This window comes from Mustelus asterias, chromosome 10 (genome assembly GCF_964213995.1).
Source record: "Mustelus asterias chromosome 10, sMusAst1.hap1.1, whole genome shotgun sequence".
Classification (NCBI taxonomy): domain Eukaryota; kingdom Metazoa; phylum Chordata; class Chondrichthyes; order Carcharhiniformes; family Triakidae; genus Mustelus; species Mustelus asterias.
The window spans coordinates 33,901,826-33,925,318 of NC_135810.1; the positions used below are offsets into that span (position 1 = coordinate 33,901,826).

At 45.6% G+C, this 23,493-nt stretch overlaps 1 protein-coding gene across 3 annotated transcripts in view; it reads right to left on the reverse strand.

The window, feature by feature from the left end:
- The window catches only part of abcc4 (ATP binding cassette subfamily C member 4 (PEL blood group)), a 370,665-nt gene that overhangs the window by 142,085 nt on the left and 205,087 nt on the right, over positions 1 to 23,493 (reverse strand). For all 3 annotated transcript variants that reach the window (XM_078221654.1, XM_078221653.1, XM_078221655.1), the window contains one exon: positions 12,467 to 12,561. In XM_078221654.1, coding sequence (XP_078077780.1) covers positions 12,467 to 12,561 — 95 coding nt within the window. The remainder of the gene's footprint in view (positions 1 to 12,466; positions 12,562 to 23,493) is intronic.

The window sequence follows — 23,493 nt, forward strand, 5'->3', positions numbered from 1 at the left end:
ATTCTCTCTTGAAATTTATTATTGAATCTTCTTCCACCGACTTTTTAGGTAGCTCATTCCAGATCATCAGAACTTTTTTAATGACACCTCTGATTCCATGGATCGGGCCATGGAAGAGTCAGAGGGCTAGCGATGCGGGGGTCGCAGCGCTGAACAGCGATCGAGCTGGCCAGTGATTTAAAGGCCGGCAGTGCGGGGCAACTGCACATGTGCTGATGTCAGTGCTGACAGATTGGCGCATGCACAGTGACCCGCTCAGCGCTATGCTGCCGGACACTCCAGGAGGCCCCACTCCCTAGTTTTTCACGTGATTCACACTGAGGCATTCTGCAGTGCACAGATTGTGGAAGATTCATTTTGAAACTCCCGCTGAAATAACCAGCGGGATCTACTCCAGTTTTTACACTAAGTTGACACTTGGATTCTTTTGGGAAAATCACTGCCCAGATGTTTTTTCACGATGTTGGTTGAAGAATAAACATTGGCCAGGCCTTTGGGGACAACTCCCTAGCTCTTCTTTGAAATAGCACGATAGAATCTTTTATGTACAACTGTGGAGGAAGACAAGAGGTGGAATTCTCCCAATGAGCCCGCAGTGGACAAGCGTGGTGAATCCAGAAGGAGTCAAAAAGTCGGAAATTCGGCAGTGTTAAATCACATTGCAATTCTCTCATTGCTGGATTGCTCTTCCCGCTGGCAGGTGGTGCAAATGCCATCTGCATCTCATGAATGCTCATTAAAACAGTTGCCCATCAGCATTCCGTCAGGCCTTTCAAACTTGTGTCACACCAGTGGCATCAAACATGATTGCCATTGAGGTCCGCACAAGGCGGTCCTCATTTTGCCAGAGACTTCAGGGTGAGAACAATAACTTCTTGCATAGTGCTGCATAGCTCCTGATGTTCTGTTTATCACTCTGCCAGGCAGGCCAGTTCCTGTTTGGCAAAGTAATGAGCTGATCTTGATGGATAGCATCATGCTGCTGAATCCATGGACCATCCTGTGTCACCAAGTTGGTTAGTATTGTGCCTCGGATTGGGGAATACAGGGGTCTCCTTGCCCGCGATGCCACACAGCAGTGTTTATCTGGACAGGACTTTGCTACAGGACTCATGCAGCCACCACAACAAAGGTCTGAAGTTCGACTGGGGGTGGAGCATGAGTGAGGTCGAGGGGGGTGAGGCTTAACAAAGACAAGTGGGGCAACATGGAAGAGGGCTCTGCAAGGGTGGGGGCAGGGCGAGGCCTTACGATGGCACACAGAGGAGCAGGCAGTTGGTTGAAGAAGATAAACAATGGAAAGCAGAGAGAATTCTGAGAGGAGGGAAGCCAAGAGAAAATTGGCAAAAACTAAATAAGTTTGGAGAGATAAATGTGTGGCTCAAAGACTGATTTGGGAAAAAAGGGCTTAAATTACTGGGGAATTTGCAGTGTTGGCAAAAGTGCCAACTGCACTGTTGGGATGGTCTTCACCTAAACCATGCTGGAGTGTTCTGGCAAGTCATATAACGAGTGCAGCTGAGGGGGCTTTAATCCAAAAAGTGGTTGGGAGGCAGGGGAGGTGGTGGAGAGAAGGAAAAGATGTGATAAACTAAAGAGAGAAGAAGAGGTAAGAGAGGAGGATAGTAATAAGGGAAATGGTTATCAGAGTGTGGCAGGAAGAGACACAGTTTACAAACATAAGAGTGCATCAGCAGTTAGAGATTTTCAAATTCATAAGACAGAATTAAAGACACTCTATCTGAATGCATACATTATTCTCAACAAAATAATGAAATGATGGCACAAATGGTAGCTGAAGAAACATTGGGCTTCATTTAGCCCAATTCTACCAAAAAATTTCTAAGTGTAGTCTCTGTCTCTGGCGAGAAACGTGGTTTGATTCCCAACGGACAAATTGGCACGATTCAGATCGCAATCCACTCACACTTCAACTTTTTCTTCGGAGTTTGGGATGATTTGCGCCATGAAGGACATCAGCAGGACCTAGTGACGGCGGCAAGACTGGCTCTTCAGGGATCAGGGCCCCCTTTTAAAAGTGTGCCCCAATCTCAAAATTAAGTTAAAGGCCCCCCTCACCCTCATGGACATTGCAACCTCCTGCAGACAAGGGGAACACCCCAACCCTTGGCAACAGAGGGGCAATCCTCCCCCCCACTAAATCCTCTGGGCACATGTTCCCCCCCAGCACCAACACCACGCAGTTAACAGGGCTCCCCCACATCCCCACTGGCATCAGGCACCCCTCCCCCCACAATTATAGGCCTCTTCCTTCAGGCTCTCCCATTCAGACCATACCGTTTGACAGTGCCCAACAGCGTGGTCGCCACATCTTTCCAGAGAATTCAACAGTGGCTGCGAGGAAGTCCTCATTGAGGAACCCTTGGGCTGTAATGTTCAAGTTGTGCCAGCTGCTTGTATTGCTTAAAACCAGCCTCCAGTAAAGGCAATGCTGCTGAGGAATAAAAGTTAGAAAAAGCTCCCTGAAAAAGATACGCACACCGGGGCGCGGGGGACGCAGTAGCACAGTGGTTAGCACTGCTGTCTCACAGCTCCAGGGACCTGGGTTCAATTCCAGCCTTGGGTGACTGTCTGTGTGGAGTTAGCATATTGTGTGTGTTTCCTCCAGGTGCTCCGGTTTCCCCCCAGTCTAAAGATGTGCAGGTTAGGTGGATTGGCCATGCTAAATTGTTCCTTAGTGTCCCAAGATATGTAGGTTAGGGGGATTAGCCGTAGTAAATGTGTGGGATTACAGGGCTAGGGTGGGGGAGAGGGCCTGGGTAAGATACTGTCAGGGAGCCTTTGCAGACTCGATGGGCCAAATGGCCTCCTCTGCACTATAGGGATTCTACAATTCTCTAAGACTGCACATCTGGGCTTTCCAGGGAGCACTTCAGACTTGGAAAAATTCTGCTTAAAAAGGTATGATCAGACAAAGAACCTGCTCTTTCTACGAGGCACTTTGGAGTAGACAAAAACTAGTAGAAATATATAGTCCAAAAAAACCCCACCTGCTCAAAAGAGGAAATATTTCAGACTTAATGGACCATGAAGTGCTATAAAACAAACAGAGCTAATTTCCCCTTTGAAATAGACCGTAATTGTCAATCAAAAGGCTTGTAAAAATTAATTGAGTGTGAATTGATTGTTTCAACAAATAGAATTAATCCCTCCTTTGAAATGGACAGGGAATGTCAATCAAAGGACTTTAAAGAATGCTTGGGTCATCTGTTGCTTTTCAAGGCAGGCTGAGGAAATCCCTCCTTTGAAATAGACTGGGCTGTCAATCAAAGGGGTTTTAAATGTTCATGGGGCATGAAATTGAATGTGAACAAAGGACCTCAAAGCTATTCAAAGCAACAGAGAAAGATTTACCAGTCCAACCCAAGAGCTGCTTAAAGTTTACAGGTTGAGAAACATTTCAAAGATTTTCAGAGCAACACGGAGAACATTAGCCACTTGACCCCGGGAGACCCCCGAGCTGAACCCTTTCCCCCAACCCCCAACTTCCTTGAAGGACCCGCCTCTGCAGTGAATGGATAGCCCATAGGCACCCCGGAGGTAATTGTAGAGCTATATTGAGCTCCTTGCTCCTCCTCAGAGTCCATGGTGCCTGGTCCCCGCTGTTAAGGCCCAGTAGTGATCTGTACCCAGGTAACTTCAAGCTAAGGGGCAGAAGCATACTGGGAGGCCACTGCATTCAACGTTAATTTCACTAATTAGATTTAAATGAATGCAAATGTGTTGTGATCAGGTTCTCACCCTTTCACACCAGCAGGAGCGGGCTGGGAGACACATGATGGTTTTACGCCTGATGTGATTTCTGTATTGGGCCTCATGCCAAATTCACCAGCCCAACAGATTTCCACCTGGAGCTAACAGGCCCAGAGAATCCCCCCATCTCTCACAACACAGGTGCTGCCAGACCTGCTGAGTTCTTCCAGCATTTTGTTTTCATTTCAGATCTCTAGCACCTGTAATATTTTGCTCTTAAACTTTAGTGGGGTTGTTTATCAGCCACCAAATAGTAGTCATAACGTAAGGCATGGTAGGATCAGAAAATTAGAGGTGCATGTAACCAGGATAACGTAAGTAATCATTGGGGTCTTCAATCTACATATAGATGGGGTGAACCTAGTTAGCACTAATGCTGAGGAGGATGAATTCTGGAATGTATATGCAATAGTTTTCTAAAATAATATTTTGAGGAACCAACTAGAGAACAGGATATTTTAGATCATAGAATCATAGAATCCTACAGTGCAGGAAGAGGCCATTTGGCCCATCGAGTCTGCACCAACCACAATCCCACCCAGGCCCTATCCACATATCCCTACATATTTACCCACTCACCCCTCTAACCTATGCATCCCGGGACACTAAGGGGCAATTTAGAATGGCCAATCAACCTAGCCCGCACATCTTTGGACTGTGGGAGGAAACCGGAGCACCTGGAGGAAACCCAGGCAGACACAGGGAGAATGTGCAAACTCCACCCAGACAGCGACCCGAGCCGGGATTTGAACCCAGGTCCCTGGAGCTGTGAAGCAGCAGTGCTAACCAGTGTGCTACCGTGCCGCCCCTAGTATTCTAGTATTGCGCAGTGAGAAAGGACCAATTAATAATCTTGTTGGAAAGCAGCCTTCAGGGAAAAGTGACCATATGATGGAGTTTGAAAGTGTATATTTCCATCTGAAATTAGGGATCTTTAGTTTAACTGAAGTAAACTATGAAGGTATGAGGGGCAAGTGGGATGAGTTGGGTTGAGTAACTACATGAAAAGGTATGACGATGGACAGGCAGTGGTTAGCATGAATACATGGTTTGCAACAAATTAACATTCCTTTAAGGAATAAAATGCCAGCAAGAAAAGTGACCCAGCTATGGTTAACAAGAGAAGTTAAAGATACCATTAGATCAAAAGAAGAGACAATTAAAGTTGCAAAGCGAGCAGTAAGTCAGAGGATGGAAACATTTTAAAATTCAACAAAGGAGAACCAAGAAACTGGTAAAGAAAGAAAAGATACACAGTGTTTCCATGGGATTTCCTCCGGGCCCAGTTCTTCCAAACATCTTTGTTGGGTTCCAAGAAAAAGTGTGTTTGATGGAATGACACCTAACCGCCCAACCCTTGCATATTTCCAATAACTCTGGATGATGTGCCTGCAATATTTCAATCCACAGCAGCACGTAATAATTCCCTTACATGTCTTAATGGGCTCAATCCAATGCTCAAATTAACCTTTGAAATGGAGCAGTTCAATTAACTCCTTTTTCTTGATGCACGAATTGAGAAATCTGCCAGGGAGTTCTCTACTACGATCTACTGCAAGCCTATCTTTACTGGTCAATACACATGTTTGGGTTCTTACAGTTCCACGCGCTATAAGTTTGGTCTTATTGGCAACCTTGTAAATAGAACCAAAACTCACCATGCAAGCTTAATACTTAAATAATAGGTATCAAAGGCATTCTGTGGAATAATGATTACCCTGATGGGATCATTTCACATTGTATATCACATAGGCTCATGAACATGTCGAAGGCCATCACTTTTGGCCCTGAAAAGTACGCAGTCTTCCTCAGATTACCCTGGAAGAGTAAGGTATCTCAAAAAGTTGAGCAACAGGTGAAGCTAGCTGTTTTACACTGCTACTTTGCAGTACCAGCACGAGTGGTATTCACCACGAACATGATGCAACCATGAAGCCAAAAAGACATTCTGGCTATAGCACAAATGAGTCAAGAGGTAGATGAATTTCAGTGCCAGTGTGATGCTAGGTATGTAGGCCTTGCATTGCAAAGACTGGAGGATCATATCAAACAGCGTGTCCCTGCCACTGTAAGCCATGGACAAGGTAGAGGCACTACCAAACCAACCAATTCTTGCAAAACTCAAGCACAGTGTCCAGCATTAGGTGTGATTCCACAATTGGATACATTTGTTAAATAATCCTCAGCATGCCAAGAATTATGTTGACAACCAATTTAAGATTGTTAGTCAGGCTCATAGTGTGGCACATATGTGTGGAATGAAAGCTACATATATTAAGGGCTGCATGGTGGCACAGCGGTTAGCAATGCTGCCTCACAGTGCCAGGAACCTGGGTTCAATTCCGCCTTGGGTGGCAGTGTGCAGTTTGCACATTCCCCCATGGCTGCGTGTGTTTCCTCTGGGTGCTCCGATTTCCTCCTACAGTCCAAAGATGTGCGGGTTCGGAGAATTGGCCATGCTAAATTGTTTCTTAGTCTCCAAAGATAGGGGGATTAGCAGAGTAAATACATAGGACTACAGGGATACGGCCTGGGTGGGATGCTCTGTTGGAAAGTTGATGCAAACCTGAAAGGCAAAATGGCCTCATAGTCATAGAGGTTTACCGCATGGAAACTGGCCCTTTGGCTCAACTTGTCCACGCGCCCAGTTTTTACCACTAGTCCCAATTACCTGCATTTGGCCCATTCTCCTCTATACCCATCTTATCTATGTAACTGTCAAAATGCTTTTCAAAAGACAAAATTGTACCCGCCTCTACTACCGCCTCTGGCAGCTCATTCAGACACTCACCACCCTCCGAGTGAAAAGATTGCCCCTCTGGAATCTTTTGTATCTCTCACATTAAACCTATGCTCTCTAGCTTTAGACTCCCCTACTTTTGGGAAAAGATGTTGTCTATCTACCTTATCTATGCCCCTCATTATTTTATTGACCTTTATAAGATCATCCCCAAGCCTCCTATGCTCCAGGGAAAAACATCCCAGTCTATCCAGCCTCTCCTTATAACACAAATCATCAAGTCCCGGTAGCATCCGAGTAAATCTTTTCTGCACTCTTTCTAGTTTATTAATATCCTTTCTATAATAGGGTGACCAGAACTGTACACAGTATTCCAAGTGTGGCCTTAGTAATGTCTTGTACAACTTCAACAAGACATCCCAACTCCTGTATTCAATGTCCTGACCAAAGAATCCAAGCATGCCGAATGCCTTCCTCATTACCCTGTCCACCTGTGACTCCAATTTCAAGGAGCTTTGAACCTGAACTCCTAGATCGTTTTGTTCTAAACTCTCCCCAATATCCTACCATTAACTGAGTAGTCCTGCCCTGGTTCGATCTGCCAAAATGTATCACCTCATACTTATCTAAGTTAAACTCCGTCCGCCATTCATCGGCCCACAGGCCAATTGATCAAGATCCCATTGCAATCCTAGTGAACCTTCTTCACCATCTACTATGCCACCGATCTTCATGTCAATTGCAAACTTACTAACCATGCCTCCAAAATTCACCCGATGAAGGGGCAACACTCCGAAAGCTCGTGCTACCAAATAAACCTGTTGGACTTTAACCTGGTGTTGTGAGACTACTTACTGTGCCTACCCCAATCCAATGCCGACAACTCCACATCATCCTAAATTCTCATCCAAATTATTTGTTATTTGTTAATATAAATAACAAATAATAGTGGACCCAGCACTGATCCCTAAGGCACATCGCTGATCACAGACCTCCAGTTTGAAAAACAACCCTCTACAACCACCCTCCGTTTTCTGTCATCAAGCCAATTTTGTATCCAACCGGCTACTTCAAAGGATCCACTTGATCCCAGCTGCCTATTCATGTCATATGCCTCCTGCTTCTTTTTGACCGGGATCTCAATATCTCCTTCTGCACTATAGGGATTCTATGCGATTAAAACACAAGGCCCTGTTCTTGGCACGCAGAAGGAACAGGTACACATTTTGCACCCATTTCAATTAAACAAAATAAGCAACAGCCATTCACTGATTCATCTCCAGGGCAATCCTTTGACCAATGAGGGTCAAATTTTGGTAGATTGAACCAGGGCAGGACTTATTGAGTTAATGGTAGGACGCTGGGGAGAGTTACAGAACAAAGAGATCTAGGGGTACATGTTCATAGCTCCTTGAAAGTGGAGTCACAGGTGGTCAGAGTGATGAAGAAGGCATTCAGCATGCTTGGTTTCATTGGTCAGAACATTGAATACAGGAGTTGGAGCATCTTGTTGAAGTTGTACAAGACATTGGTAAGGCCACGCTTGGAATGCTGTGTACAGTTCTGGTCACTATTATAGAAAGGATATTATTAAACTAGAAAGAGTGCAGAAAAGATTTACTAGGATGCTACTGGGACTTGATGGCTTGAACTATAAGGAGAGGCTGGATAGACTGGGACTTTTTTCTCTGGAGCGTAGAAGGCTGAGGAGTGACCTTATAGAGGTCTATAAAATAATGAGGGGCATAGATCAGCTAGATGGTCAATATCTTTTTCCATGATAGGGGAGTCTAAAACTAGAGGGCATAAAATTAAGGTGAGAGGGGAGAGATACAAGTGTCCAGAGGGGCAATTTTTTCACACAGAGGGTGGTGAGTGTCTGGAACAGGCTGCCAGAGGTAGTAGTAGAGGCAGGTACAAATTTGTATTTTAAAAAGCATTTAGACAGTTAAATGGGTAAGATGGGTATTGAGGGATATGGGCCAAATGCGGGCAATTGGGACTAGCTTTGGGGTTTAAAGAAAAGGGCGGCATGGACAAGTTGGGCCGAAAGGACTGTTTCCATGCTGTAAACCTCTATGACTCTATAATTGCCTGGCTTAAAATTTCAAACAAATCTCGGCAGTTATAAGTCAGGACCATGAGCTGGTGCATTAATGTCCACTTGCCAACCAATTAGCTGTCTGTTCTAATACAATGAGCCATAACCTCCGGGTTTGCCAACATCGCATTGTTCCCTCCGTTCCCTCCTCTTGGGGACAAGCCCCCCCCTCCCCCACCCCATCTGTCTGCAACACCACCTGGTCCCCCCACTTCTCTTCACCGAGACACCCATCCTACCTTTCCGGTACAAGACACACGTCCCCTCCCCTCCTCTCTGATCTGGGATGTTCCCAGCAGGCTTCAGCACCCCCACCCCCCCGCCAACCTTCCAGGACACCTTCCTGGAAACACTTACCATTGAAACTTACTTGCTTCCTTGACTCTTTAAACATCCACTTTATGTCAGCTACTACCATACAAAGGGGAGTGATCTACCTCTCTGTGCCCCAGTTACTATTCACTGATGCTGTCGGGGATGCGCTGCACTTCTCCTGTCTCACCTGGCCTGAGTGCGGAAGGTGGGGCGAGACAGGAGCTGTGCAATTATAGCTCGGGTAAGTCTGTGAAGAGTGGCAATCTGACAGATTGCCACTCTGCGAAAGTTACAGGCCAATAGAAATGATTGTTTTCCCTTTATACTGGCGTTCTTGCGAAATGTCCTACTGGTGCAAGACGAAAAGCCTTAGCATGTCTCTCTGTTAAGCAATACTCAAATTCTGTACTAACAAAGGAATTAGTTCAGTCAAGGTGGTGAATCTTTGAAACTTTTTACCCTGGGAGTTGTGGAGGCTCAATCATTGACTATGTTTTAAATCAGTGATCAGTTTCCAGATACCAATGAAATCAATGGATATAGATATAGTGCAGGAAGATGGGGTTGAGGTAGAAGATCTACCATGATCTAGTTGAGTAACAGAGCAGGTTCTAAGGGTCGAATAGCCTACTCCAGTTCCTTTGTTCCCGTTAAAGAACAGTCCTTTTGAATCTGGACTTCTCAACAGTAGTCCTTAAGTCCGAATCATTCGGGAGAATGAGGAGTTTATAGATGGTAGCTTCAGGGAGGCAGTTACGCCAAAGGCACAGAGCACAGGTATTTGGGTTACCGTCAAGCGAGGGAAAGGGAAAGGGCAGGCAGAGCAGGGTTTCCCTGTGGCCATTCCCCTCCACAACAGGTATACCAATTTGGATACTGTTGTGGGGGATGCCTTACCTGGGGCAAGCTGCGGCAGCCGGATCTCTGGCACTGAGTCTGGTTCTGCAGCGCAGAAGAGAGGGTGGAAGAAGAGAAGAGTGGTAGTGATAGGGGACTCGATAGTCAGAGGTACAGACAGGAGGTTCTGTGGTCGTGACAGAGACTCCCGGATGGTTTGTTGCCTCTCAGGTGCCAGCGTCAGGGATGTCTCTGATCGAGTGCACAGCATTCTGAAGTGGGAGGGTGATCAGCCAGATGTCATGGTACACATTGGTACCAATGACGTAGGAAGGAAGAGTGAGGAGGTCCTGAAGTCTGAGTATAGAGAGCTTGATAGGAAGTTAAAAAGTAGGACCCCGAGGGTAGTAATCTCAGGATTGCTACCTGTGCCACGTACCAGTGAGGGTAAGAGTAGGATGCTCGGGCGGATGAACACGTGGCTGAGGAACTGGTGTAGGGGGCAGGGTTTCAGATTTCTAGATCATTGGGACCTCTTCTGGGGCAGGTGGGACCTGTACAAGAGAGACGGGTTACACCTGAGCTACAAGGGGACTAATATACTTGCAGGGAGGTTTGCTAGTGTTATTGGGGAGGGTTTAAACTAGATTTGCAGGGGGATGGGAACCAGAGTGCCAGAGCAGATAGTGGAGCGGGGGTGAAAATAAATGATGTTAATAGTTCATGCAAAATCACAAATAGGAGGGTTGTGTGTGGTGGTAATAATCTTCTGAGGTGTGTCTATTTCAATGCCAGGAGTATTGTGTGGAAGGCAAACGAGCTGAGGGCGAGGATCGACACATGGAAATATGACATTATAGCCATTAGTGAAACTTGGCTACAGGAGGGGCAGGACTGGCAGCTCAATGTTCCAGGGTTCCGATGTTTCAGACGTGATAGAGGCAGAGGGATGAAGGCATCTCCATTAAGGACGGTCACCTCAGCACCTCACTGTACCGCAAGCCCATGGATAACCTCATGATGCTCCACTTCTCCAGCTTCCACCCTAAACACGTTAAAGAAGCCATCCCCTACGGACAAGCCCTCCGAATACACAGGATCTGCTCAGATGAGGAGGATCGCAACAGACACCTCCAGATGCTGAAAGATGCCCTCATAAGAACAGGATATGGCGTTCGACTCAGAGATCAACAGTTCCGACGCGCCACAGCGAAAAACCGCACCGGTCTCCTCAGAAGACAAACACGGGACACGGTGGACAGAGTACCCTTCGTCGTCCAGTACTTCCCCGGAGCGGAGAAGCTACGGCATCTCCTCCAGAGCCTTCAACATGTCATTGATGAAGACGAACATCTCGCCAAGGCCATCCCCGCACCCCCACTTCTTGCCTTCAAACAACCATGGAACCTCAAACAGACCATTGTCCGCAGCAAACTACCCAGCCTTCAGGAGAACAGTGACCACGACACCACACAACCCTGCCACAGCAACCTCTGCAAGACGTGCCGGATCATCGACACGGATGCCATCATCTCACGTGAGAACACCATTTACCAGGTACACGGTACCTACTCTTGCAACTCGGCCAACGTTGTCTACCTGATACGCTGCAGGAAAGGATGTCCCGAGGCATGGTACATTGGGTAAAGCATGCAGACGCTATGACAACGGATGAATGAACACTGCTCGACAATCACCAGGCAAGACTGTTCTCTTCCTGTGGGGGAGCACTTCAGCAGTCACGGGCATTCAGCCTTGGATCTTCAGGTAAGCGTTCTCCAAGGCGGCCTTCACGACACACGACAGCGCAGAGTCGCTGAGCAGAAACTGATAGCCAAGTTCCGCACACATGAGGACGGCCTAAACCGGGATGTTGGATTTATGTCACATTATCAGTACCCCCCACAGCTTGCCTCCTGGGCTTGCAGAATCTCACTAGCTGTTCTGTCTGGAGACAATACACATCTCTTTAACCTGTATTTAATGTTCCCTCCACCCACATTGTCTGTACCTTTAAGACCTGGCTGGCTGTAGGATATGCATTCTAATCAGTATTCTGCAACTTGATTTTGTCTGTTTGCACTGTTTGAGAGCACATTTCCACTCCATCTGACGAAGGAGCAGTGCTCCGAAAGCTTATAGTATTTGCTACCAAATAAACCTGTTGGACTTTAACCTGGTGTTGTGAGACTTCTTACTGTGTTCACCCCAGTCCAACACCGGCATCTCCACATCATGGGTTTCCTCCCACAGTCCAAAGGTATGCAAGTTAGGTTGACTGGCTATGCTAAATTGCCCCTCAAGTGTCCTGGGATGTGAATGTTAGAGGGATTAACAGGGTAAATATGTGGGGTTTCAGGGATGGGGTCTGGGTGGTATTTTTGATGGCGCAGACTCGATGGGCCGAACGGCATGCTTCTGCACTGTGAAGTTTCTATGATTCTATGGATATCTAGTGCTGTTACTTAAGAGGTGACTCCATATGAGACTTATTTATGTGGATCTCAGCCAATTGGCCATTGATAGATTTTTCATCAAAAATCAAAGTCGCTCTTGAAATAACTACAATGCTGAAAAATGTTTACCTGCACTTGGCAAAATAAAAAACAATTTTCATAATTTTCTTCAAAGGCATTTTCTAAATAAGTACAGAGTTATAGACACCAGCCAAAGTCTAGTATAGTAGGAACCTCATTTACCTAGCCAAATTCACTCGAGCTTTTTGTCCTCCACTGAGTGTGACTCCACGGTCTCCAATCTGGGTCAGGTCACCATCCTGAAGTAGTTCCAAATCCTATCAAAGTCACATAAGAAATAAAGGAGGTTTTCAACAATTTTTTCAACAAGTTCTAAATTATCAATTTAAATTGATTTATCAACAAGGGCTGATTTGACCAAAAGATTACTTTATACATTGAAACCATTCAGGGATTGAAAACACAATACACAGATAATTTTAAGAGGCCCAGGGTGGTACCTCATTGGGCAGGGCTTACAGATTTGGCCTGATAATAATATAGCTTTTTATGCCCGAAAACCCATGTGCAGGTTTTCTAATTGTTTCAGCATTCCAGAGATCTGAAGGCAATGGATACTGCAAAACTATGGGCTCTGACAACATTCCGGCAATAGTATTGAAGACTTGCGCTCCAGAATTAGTTGCACTTCTAGCCAAGTTGTTCCAATACAGGTACAATACTGACATCTACCCAACAATGTGGAAAATTGCCCAGGTATGCCCTGTCTAAAAAAGTAGGGCAAATCCAACCTGGCCAATACTGGCCAAGTACTAGTAAATTGATGGGAGGGATCTTTGACATTGCTATCAACACTTACTTAGCAATTATCTGCTCACTGATGCGCAGTTTGAGTTTCACCAGGACCACTCAGCCCCTGGCCTCATTCGTGTCAGGAAAAAGGAGGTTTAAGTTTCCTGTTTTTGGAATATCACTGTCATATTGTATATACTGGAAAACAACCATATGGGGGTCTGACTAGTTTAATTGGATTAAAGGACAAGCATCAATAAGAAAGGTGTGAAGGTGAGTGGTTTGATATGTTGAAGAAGTCAGAGTGCCAGGAGAATTTACATAAGGCAAAGAGTGGAGTGGCTGTTGTATTTCAAAAGGGAATATATAAATAGATGAGGAAAGAAAGGGTAAGTTTACTTTCAAAATATAGTAGCCATCGAATAAAAAAGGGTGTTAATTAATTCTTGGAAATTAAACCACTAAAGGATTCTCTGAGATAACAGAGGGTAAGATCAAAGAAGTAAAACAGATTTTTAAAAAATGAACTGTGTGTGTATGGCTGGTAATATCTTAAAGAGGACAGAGTGTGGAAAGGCCAGGGCTGGAGAGCAAGATTGTTGTCACCCTCACAGAACATCTTAAGAGCTGCAGAACAATGTGTTACTGGAATTTTATAGCTTAGAAAATCTATAAGGACTGTTGCCACTTAAAGAGAAGTTTAGCTCCGAGTTATTTAAGCCATAATCTATTTAGAAAGATTTAAAAATTACTATTAACCATGTCAAAGTGTTCTTGTGTTTAAGTGTAAATCTTTTTATTTTAATTAATGTTTCACTTTAAATAAAACCATCACAATTGATTTGAGAAGTTATTTTCTGATTTTGGAAAACCTCCTCTAATACACAAATTACAAAACCATTCTAGCAGCTGTTTCAAGTTTCCCTTTATGTTTTGAGCAGCTCGGCACTTATCATCTACTGTAACAAGAGTCTTCGTGGAATCATGGATATATGAAAATACGAAATAGCAGCAGAAGTAGGCCATTGAGCCACTCTAGCCTGCTCCGTCATTGAGTAGGATCATGGTTGATCTGCTTGTTGATCTACCACCGATAAAGATTGATTCCTTTGCGTAACAAGAGGTGAGGTGAAAAAAAATAATTTATTAGTCACAAGTAAGGCTTACATTAACACTGCAAATGAAGTTACTGTGAAATTCCTCTAGTCGCCACACTCCGGTGCCTGTTCGGATCAATGCACCTAACCAGCACATCTTTCAGACTGTGGGAGGAAACTGGAGGTCCCGGAGGAAACCCACGTAGACACAGGGACAATGTGCAAACTCCACACAGACAGTGACCCAAGCCAGGAATCGAACCCGGGTCCATGGCGCTGTGAGGCAGCAGTGCTAACCAGTGTGCCACCTTGCTGCCCAAAGGTGAAAGTGATAACCCTTGACATCAAGGCAGCATTTGAGAGTGGCATCAAGGAGCCGCAGAAAAAGTGCATCAATGGGAATTGGAGAAAGCTCTTAAATGATTGGTATAAAATCTCAGTCTCAGGATAGCGGTGCAGGAGTTCCTCAAGGTAGTGTTCTCAGCCCAATCATCTTCAGGTGCTTCATCAATTGTCTTCCCTCCATTTTAAGTCAGAAGTAGGGATATTTGAAGTGATTCTACAATGTTCAGCATCGTTCACAAATCCTCAGATACTGATGCAGTCCATGTCCAAATGCAGTAAGACTTGGACAACATTTAGGCCTGGGCTGACAAGTGGCAAGTTACATCCAATCACACAAGTGTCAGGCAATGGCCATCTCCAACAAGAGAGAATTCAACCATCTCCCCTTGATATTGAACATTATTACCATTGTTGAATCCCCCCCATAAATCAATATCCTGTGGATTACCATAGACCAGAAATTGAACAGCACCAGCCATATAAATACATACATATATATATATATATATATATATATATATATACTGTAGCTATCAGAGCATGTCAGAGGCTGGAAATCCTGCAGCAAATAAATCACCTCCTGACTCCCCAAGCCTGTCCACCATCTACAAGGCACAAGTCAGGAGTGTGATGGAATAATTTCCACTTGCCTGGATGAATGCAACTCCAACAACACTCAAGAAGCACAACACCATCCAGGAGAAAGCAGTCAGCTTGCTTGGCATCCATTCACAAACATTCACTCCCTCTGTTACCAATGCATTGCAGTAACAGTGTGTACCATCTATAAGGTGCATTGCATCAGCTCACCAAGGCTCCTTAGACAGCACCTTCCAAGCCCATTACCACCTCTACCATCCAGAAGGACAAGGGCAGCAGAGGTATGGAAACACCGCCATTCCCAACCCAAAATCTTTCATATCATTTGACATCATTTGTTTTAGCAGCTTTCATCTGGCATCAACTGCTCTTCATTGCATTGTTGCACATTAATTGTTCTCAAATGCTATTATTTTGTCATTATTTAATATCACTTGCACTCACAAGCAATCTAGTTATGATTCTATTTAATTTTCTCTCAGAACTGACCATTTAGACCATTTTTATACCATACTTACAAAGAACAAAGAACAGTACAGCACAGGAACAGGCCCTTCAGCCCTCCAAACCTGCGCCAATCATGTTTACCTTCCAAACCAACCGCTTATATCCCTCTATTCTCCATTTGTTCACATGCCTATCAAGTTAAGTCTTAAATGTGGCTAACGTAACTGCCTCAACCACCTCACTTGGCAGTGCATTCCAGGCCCAATAACCTGTGTAAAAAACTTTCCCCGCACATCTTCACTGAACCTTTCTCCCACTTATCTTGAACTTGTGCCCCCTTATGATTGTCATTTCTGCCCTGGGAAAAAGCTTCCAACTGTTCACCCTATCTATACCTCTCATAATTTTATAAACTTCTATCAGGTCGCCCCTCAGTCTCCATCTTTTCAGGGAGAACAATCCCAGTCTATTCAATCTCTCCTCATAGCTAATATCCTCCATACCAGGCAACATTCCGGTAAACGTTTTCTGTACTCTCTCCAAAGCCTCCATGTCCTTCTGGCAGTGTGGCGACCAGAATTGGACACAGTATTCCAAACTGTAACATAATTTGCCAACTTTTATACTCAATGCCCCGCCCGATGAAGGCAAGCATGCCATGTGCTTTCTTCACAACCTTTTCCATCTGTGCTGCCACTTTTAAGCATCTGTGGACCTGTACTCCCGTGTACCTGGTGGATGGTGTTCTCACGTGAGATCACGTGGTGTTCTCACGTGAGAACACCATCCACCAGGTACACGGTACATACTCTTGCAACTCGGCCAACGTTGTCTACCTGATACGCTGCAAGAAAGGATGTCCCGAGGCATGGTACATTGGGGAAACTATGCAGACGCTGCGACAATGGATGAATGAACACCGCTCGACAATCACCAGGCAAGACTGTTCTCTTCCTGTTGGGGAGCACTTCAGCGGTCACGGGCATTCGGCCTCTGATATTCGGGTAAGCGTTCTCCAAGGCGGCCTTCGCGACACACGACGGCGCAGAGTCGCTGAGCAGAAACTGATAGCCAAGTTCCGCACACACGAGGACGGCCTCAACCGGGATATTGGGATCATGTCACACTATCTGTAACCCCCACAGAGTTTCACAGGCTGTCTTGTCTGGAGACAATACACATCTTTTTAGCCTGTCTTGATGCTCTCTCCACTCACATTGTTTTGTTTCTTAAAGACTTGATTAGTTGTAAGTATTTGCATTCCAACCATTATTCATATAAATTGAGTCTGTGTCTTTGTATGCTCTGTTTGTGAACAGAATTCCCACTCACCTGAAGAAGGGGCTTGCAGCTCCGAAAGCTTGTGTGGCTTTTGCTACCAAATAAACCTGTTGGACTTTAACCTGGTGTTGTTAAACTTCTTACTGTGTTTACCCCAGTCCAACGCCGGCATCGCCACATCATGACTTCTATGGCCAAACCAGTTCTGAATCCATCTAGCTAGTTCACCCCTGATCCCGTGAGATTTAATCTTTTCCACCAGCCTGCCACGAGGGACCTTGTCGAATGCCTTACTAAAGTCCATGTAGACAATATCCACAGCCCTTCCCTCGTCAATCATTTTTGTCACCTCCTCAAAAAACTCAATTAAATTAGTGAGACATGACCTCTCACGTACAAAACCATGCTCTCTGTCACTAACAAGATCATTGAGTTCCAAATGTTTATAGATCCCATTCCTAAGAATCTTCTCCAACAGTTTCACTATCACTGACGTCAAGCTCACTGGCCTATAATAAGCCGGGTTATCCTTGCTACACTTCTTAAATAATGGGACAACATTGGCTATCCTCCAATCCTCTGGTACCTGTCCAGTGATGTGGAGATGCCAGCGTTGGACTGGGGTAAACACAGTAAGAAGTTTAACAACACCAGGTTAAAGTCCAACAGGTTTATTTGGTAGCAAAAGCCACACAAGCTTTCAGAGCTCCAAGCCCCTTCTTCAGGTGAGTGGCTCACAACGAAGAAACAAAGATTCCTGTTAGATGTCAAATGATAGTCGCTGTCCGGCAGTGATCACAATGTTTGACGAGGTATAAAGCCAAATTGTTTCCCAGTCCCAGCTGATTATATGGCAACGTGCTGGGTCAAACTTGCCCATCCCCCAAACACCCATTCAACCTCTCACACACATCCCTCCCACCACACCCCTTATTTCCATCCCCAAACCCCTCTTACATCTCTCCCCAAACACGTTACTTGCCTCTCCTTCTTCCCCTGATTCTTATTTCCCTCCCCTTCTTCCCCTGCTTCATTCCCCCTCTCCTTCCCCACCCCTTTCCCCTTCCTATGTTCGCGAATACCTTCTTTCCCCCATCCCCTTTTTCTACCCCCCTCCTTTCCTCTTCTTGCTCCTCTCCCTTCTCTGCCTCCTCCCCCATCAATTGACGATCTCTGCTTATAGTGTTGTAAGGGCCGGCTGAAAATGTGAAGTGGCATGTTTGGGCTGGTACTGTAAGGATTTGAAATTGGCTTGGGAGCAGCGTGGACCATGGGGATGGGAGGGAAGCGGGGCCAGAGTTGGGAGCGACGTGAGGTCGGACCTGGTGGGAGCGAAGCTGGGCCAGGTTGGGCACCAGGCCAGGGTAGAGTGGTGTGGGGATGAGGCCACGCTGGGGTCAGGCTGAGGCCAGGCCAAAATCCAGGCCAAGAGTGAGAGGCAAGGTCAGTGAGGCCTCAGGGTCTGAAGGAAGGAGGTAGAAAGTTTGGAGGAAGGAAGGAAGGGGTAAGAGTGTGGAGGCTGGAGGAAGCAAGAAGGAGTGTGTGGAGGCCTGAGGAAGTGAATTGGGAAAGGGTGGAGGCTGAAGGAAGTGAGTTTGGGAGAGCGTGGAGGCTCGAAGAAATGACAACGAATGGTGATGGTAGGACACTTGGGAAATGGGTGGGTGGAAAGTATAGACCCTGACTTTAGAGTGCCGGGATAACTTTAAATTTGATATAAAATTCATTCTAAATAAGAACTCTTGATGTCAAATTGTAATTGAGAATACCAACTACACATAAAATCAAAAATGATGTCAAAATGTTCCGATAGGGCCCATAGTAATCCAAATACCTTGATAGCTAAGAGTCCCAAATCAGTTTTACTAAATTCACTAATTAGAGATTATTAGTCTTTTTTAATATCATATACTGTTTCAGTTACAAAGGTTGTTTGGGCTAATTGATCATACAATGAACAATACTTGAACATAGCTATATATTTGAACCATATGACCCCCACTTTAAAATTCTTGTGCTTTCCTCTGTAGCACAATGTAATCATAGAAACCCTACACTGCAGAAGGAGCCCATTCGGCCCATCGAGTCTGCACCAGCCACAATCCCACCCAGGCCCTACCCCCACATATTTTACCCGCTAATCCCTCTAACCTATGCATCCCAGGACTCTAAGGGGCAATTTTTTTAACCTGGCCAATCAACCTAACCCGCACATCTTTGGACTGTGGGAGGAAACCGGAACACCCAGAGGAAACCCACACAGACACGAGGAGAATGTGCAAACTCCACACAGACAGTGACCTGAGCCGGGAATCGAACCCGGGAGCCTGGAGCTGTGAAGCAGCAGTGCTAACCACTGTGCTACCATGCCGCCCAATGATGCACTTCATCATTCCTCAAATGCAACAGGACACGTACATTGGAACAAAAATTCCTCACTTGGGCAACTTTTATTGCAAAGCCTTGATGTATTCGAAATAAAATGGGCGCTTCCAACAATGGCAAATTAAAGTTACAAATCAAAACATTGATTCACATGTTGGTCAAGGTGTATACTCTACTGAATAACTCCAAGAAAATAAATAATCCTACATTCAGCACTTGCAGAGTAGAAGAGCTAGTAATGAAATATTTGAGAGAGTAGGCCACACATCCAAGGCCCTCAAAGTTTGATGCACCAACAATGTTATTAAATCAAATATTTATCTGAGTCAATGAAAGAACAGAGATTTTTGGTTCGTAAAAGTCACTCTGAAAAAGGTGTTTCTTTTTAAAACTTCATTACATATTTGTGCGGCCAGGAAGAGAATGAATGCAAAACTCAACCGGCCTGTGTCCGCCCCCAGATAAAACATCCAGCTCGACTCTAAGGTGGAACTGCTGGAATTTGGCTCACCCACAGCTGATAAATGTGAACCCTGGAATATAGCTCGCAATTACTGTGTAAGAAGCCTGACTCTCAAAATGGCTCAAGTTACTTCTGGCTGCATAATCACTCCAACAGCTGCCAGTCTGAAGGCTACACAGACGTAACATCAAACCCATTGGTGAGTGTCCTAAAAACCATTTGATTCATATTTATCTTCATAGCAAGGCACTTTTAGGATCTGTCTTGATGATAACAAGTAATTTGACAAGGTAAATAAATCCCTGACTTTGGCAAAGTACATGTTAAAAGGTGGATATTGCAGTTCTAAATTATTTTAGCTAAGCTCCTTTTTGTTTTCTGCCCTAGTGTACTTATGTTAAAAGTCAAAAGTGGCCAGTGGCTTTTAGTCTTTCTTTCTTGTGGGATGCATGTCTCAAAGAACAAAGAACAGTACAGCACAGGAAACAGGCCCTTCGGCCCTCCAAGCCTGTGCCGCTCCTTGGTCCAACTAAACCAATCGTTTGTATCCCTCCATTCCCAGGCTGCTCATGTGACTATCCAGGTAAGTCTTAAACGATGTCAGCGTGCCTGCCTCCACCACCCTACTTGGCAGCGCATTCCAGGCCCCCACCACCCTCTGTGTAAAAAACGTCCCTCTGATATCTGAGTTATACTTCGCCCCTCTCACCTTGAGCCCGTGACCCCTCGTGACCGTCACCTCCGACCTGGGAAAAAGCTTCCCACTGTTCACCCTATCTATCCCCTTCATAATCTTGTACACCTCTATTAGATCTCCCCTCATTCTCCGTCTTTCCAGGGAGAACAACCCCAGTTTACCCAATCTCTCCTCATAGCTAAGACCCTCCATACCAGGCAACATCCTGGTAAACCTTCTCTGCACTCTCTCTAACGCCTCCACATCCTTCTGGTAGTGCGGCGACCAGAACTGGACGCAGTACTCCAAATGTGGCCTTACCAGCGTTCTATACAGCTGCATCATCAGACTCCAGCTTTTATACTCTATACCCCGTCCTATAAAGGCAAGCATACCATATGCCTTCTTCACCACCTTCTCCACCTGTGTTGCCACCTTCAAGGATTTGTGGACTTGCACACCTAGGTCCCTCTGTGTTTCTATACTCCTGATGACTCTGCCATTTATTGTATAACTCCTCCCTACATTATTTCTTCCAAAATGCATCACTTCGCATTTATCCGGATTAAACTCCATCTGCCACCTCTCCGCCCAATTTTCCAGCCTATCTATATCCTGCTGTATTGCCCGACAATGCTCATCGCTATCCGCAAGTCCAGCCATCTTCGTGTCATCCGCAAACTTGCTGATAACACCAGTTACACCTTCTTCCAAATCATTTATATATATCACAAATAGCAGAGGTCCCAGTACAGAGCCCTACGGAACACCACTGGTCACAGACCTCCAGCCGGAAAAAGACCCTTCGACCACTACCCTCTGTCTCCTATGGCCAAGCCACTTCTCCACCCATCTAGCCACTTCTCCTTGTATCCCATGAGCCTTAACCTTCTTAACCAACCTGCCATGTGGGACTTTGTCAAATGCCTTACTGAAATCCATACAGACGACATCCACGGCCCTTCCTTCATCAACCGTTTTTGTCACTTCCTCAAAAAACTCCACCAAATTTGTAAGGCACGACCTCCCTCTTACAAAACCATGCTGTCTGTCACTAATGAGATTCTTCCGTTCTAAATGCACATACATCCCGTCTCCAAGAATCTTCTCCAACAATTTCCCTACCACGGACGTCAAGCTCACCGGCCTATAATTTCCTGGGTTATCCCTGCTACCCTTCTTAAACAACGGGACCACATTCGCTATCCTCCAATCCTCAGGGACCTCACCTGTGTCCAAAGAAGCGACAAAGATTTCCGTCAGAGGCCCAGCAATTTCATCTCTCGTCTCCCTGAGCAGTCGAGGATAGATGCCATCAGGCCCTGGGGATTTGTCAGTTTTAATGTTCCCTAAAAAACCTAACACTTCCTCTCTTGTAATGGAGATTTTCTCTAACGGGTCAACACCTCCCTCCGAGACACTCCCGGTTAACACGCCCTTCTCCTTCGTGAATACCGATGCAAAGTATTCATTTAGGATCTCCCCTATTCCCTTGGGTTCTAAGCATAATTCCCCTCCTTTGTCCCTGAGAGGTCCGATTTTCTCCCTGACAACTCTTTTGTTCCTAACGTATGAATAGAATGCCTTAGGATTCTCCTTAATCCTGCCTGCCAAGAACATCTCGTGACCTCTTTTTGCCCTCCTAACTCCCCATTTGAGTTCTTTCCTACTCTCTCTGTGTTCCTCCAGAGCTCCATCTGTTTTCAGTTGCCTGGACTTAACGTATGCCTCCCTTTTCATTTTAATCAGATCCTCAATTTCCCTGGTTATCCACGGCTCTCGAATCCTACCTTTCCTATCTTTCCTTTTTACAGGCACATGCCTATCCTGCAGCCTTATCAATAGTTCCTTAAAAAACTCCCACATGCCAGACGCGGACTTACCCTCGAACATCCTCTCCCAATCAACATCCACCAATTCCTGCCTAATCCGGCTATAGTCAGCCTTCCCCCAATTTAGCACCCTGCCCGTAGGACAGCACTCATCCTTGTCCATTACTATCCTAAAGTTAACAGAGTTGTGGTCACTATTTGCCACATGTTCCCCTACCGAAACTTTGACGACCTGACCGGGCTCATTTCCCAGAACTAGATCCAGTATAGCCCCCTCTCTAGTTGGGCTATCTACATACTGTTCCAAAGAACCTTCCAGTACGCATTTTACAAATTCCTCCCCGTCCGGACCCCCAGCTCTAAGCACTTTCCAGTCTGTGCCAGGGAAATTAAAGTCCCCCACTACAACAACCCTATTTTTTCTGCACCTATCCAGAATCTCCTGACATATCCTTTCCTCCACTTCCCGTGGGCTGTTGGGTGGTCTGTAGTACACCCCCAACATAGTGACTGCACCCTTCCTGTTTCTGAGTTCCACCCACAGCGACTCAGTACATGACCCCTCTAAGTTGTCTACCCTCTGCACCGCGGTAATATGCTCCTTAACTAATATCGCTACTCCCCCACCTTTTTTAGCCCCTCCTCTGTCTCGCCTAAAACACTTATACCCCGGAATATTCAGCTGCCACCCCTGTCCTTCTTTTAACCAAGTTTCCGTCACCGCAACCACATCCAAATTCCGCATAAGCATTAAGGCCCTAAGTTCGTCTGTTTTACCCGTTACGCTCCTCGCATTGAAGCAGATGCACTCCAGACCTTCAGGCCCACTCAGGTCATCCTCCTCCAGAGTGTTCCTCTTCTTAGCTAACCTTGCCCTGGCCCCCAGCTCAACCCCAGCCTCAGTACTTACTGACCTACTGTTTTGTTCCCCACCCCCCTGCCACACTAGTTTAAATCCTGCCGAAACACTCTAGCAAAACTCCCAGCCAGGATATTTGCTCCCTTCCAGTTAAGGTGTAACCCATCCTTTCTGTACAGTTGCCATCCTGACTTGAAGATTTCCCAGTTATCTATGAATTTAAAACCCTCCGCCTTGCACCAGTCCTTTAGCCACGCGTTCAACTGTAGAATCTCCCTGTTCCGAGCCTCACTTGCACTAGACACCGGGAGCAGTCCAGAGATTGCTACCCTGGAGGCCTTACCTTTTAGCCTAGCACCCAACTCCCTGAATTTCTCTCGTATGACCCTACCTACATCATTTTCACCAATGTGTATAATCACATCCGTTTGACTACCTTCCTTTTTAAATATGCTTCCTACCCAACAATATT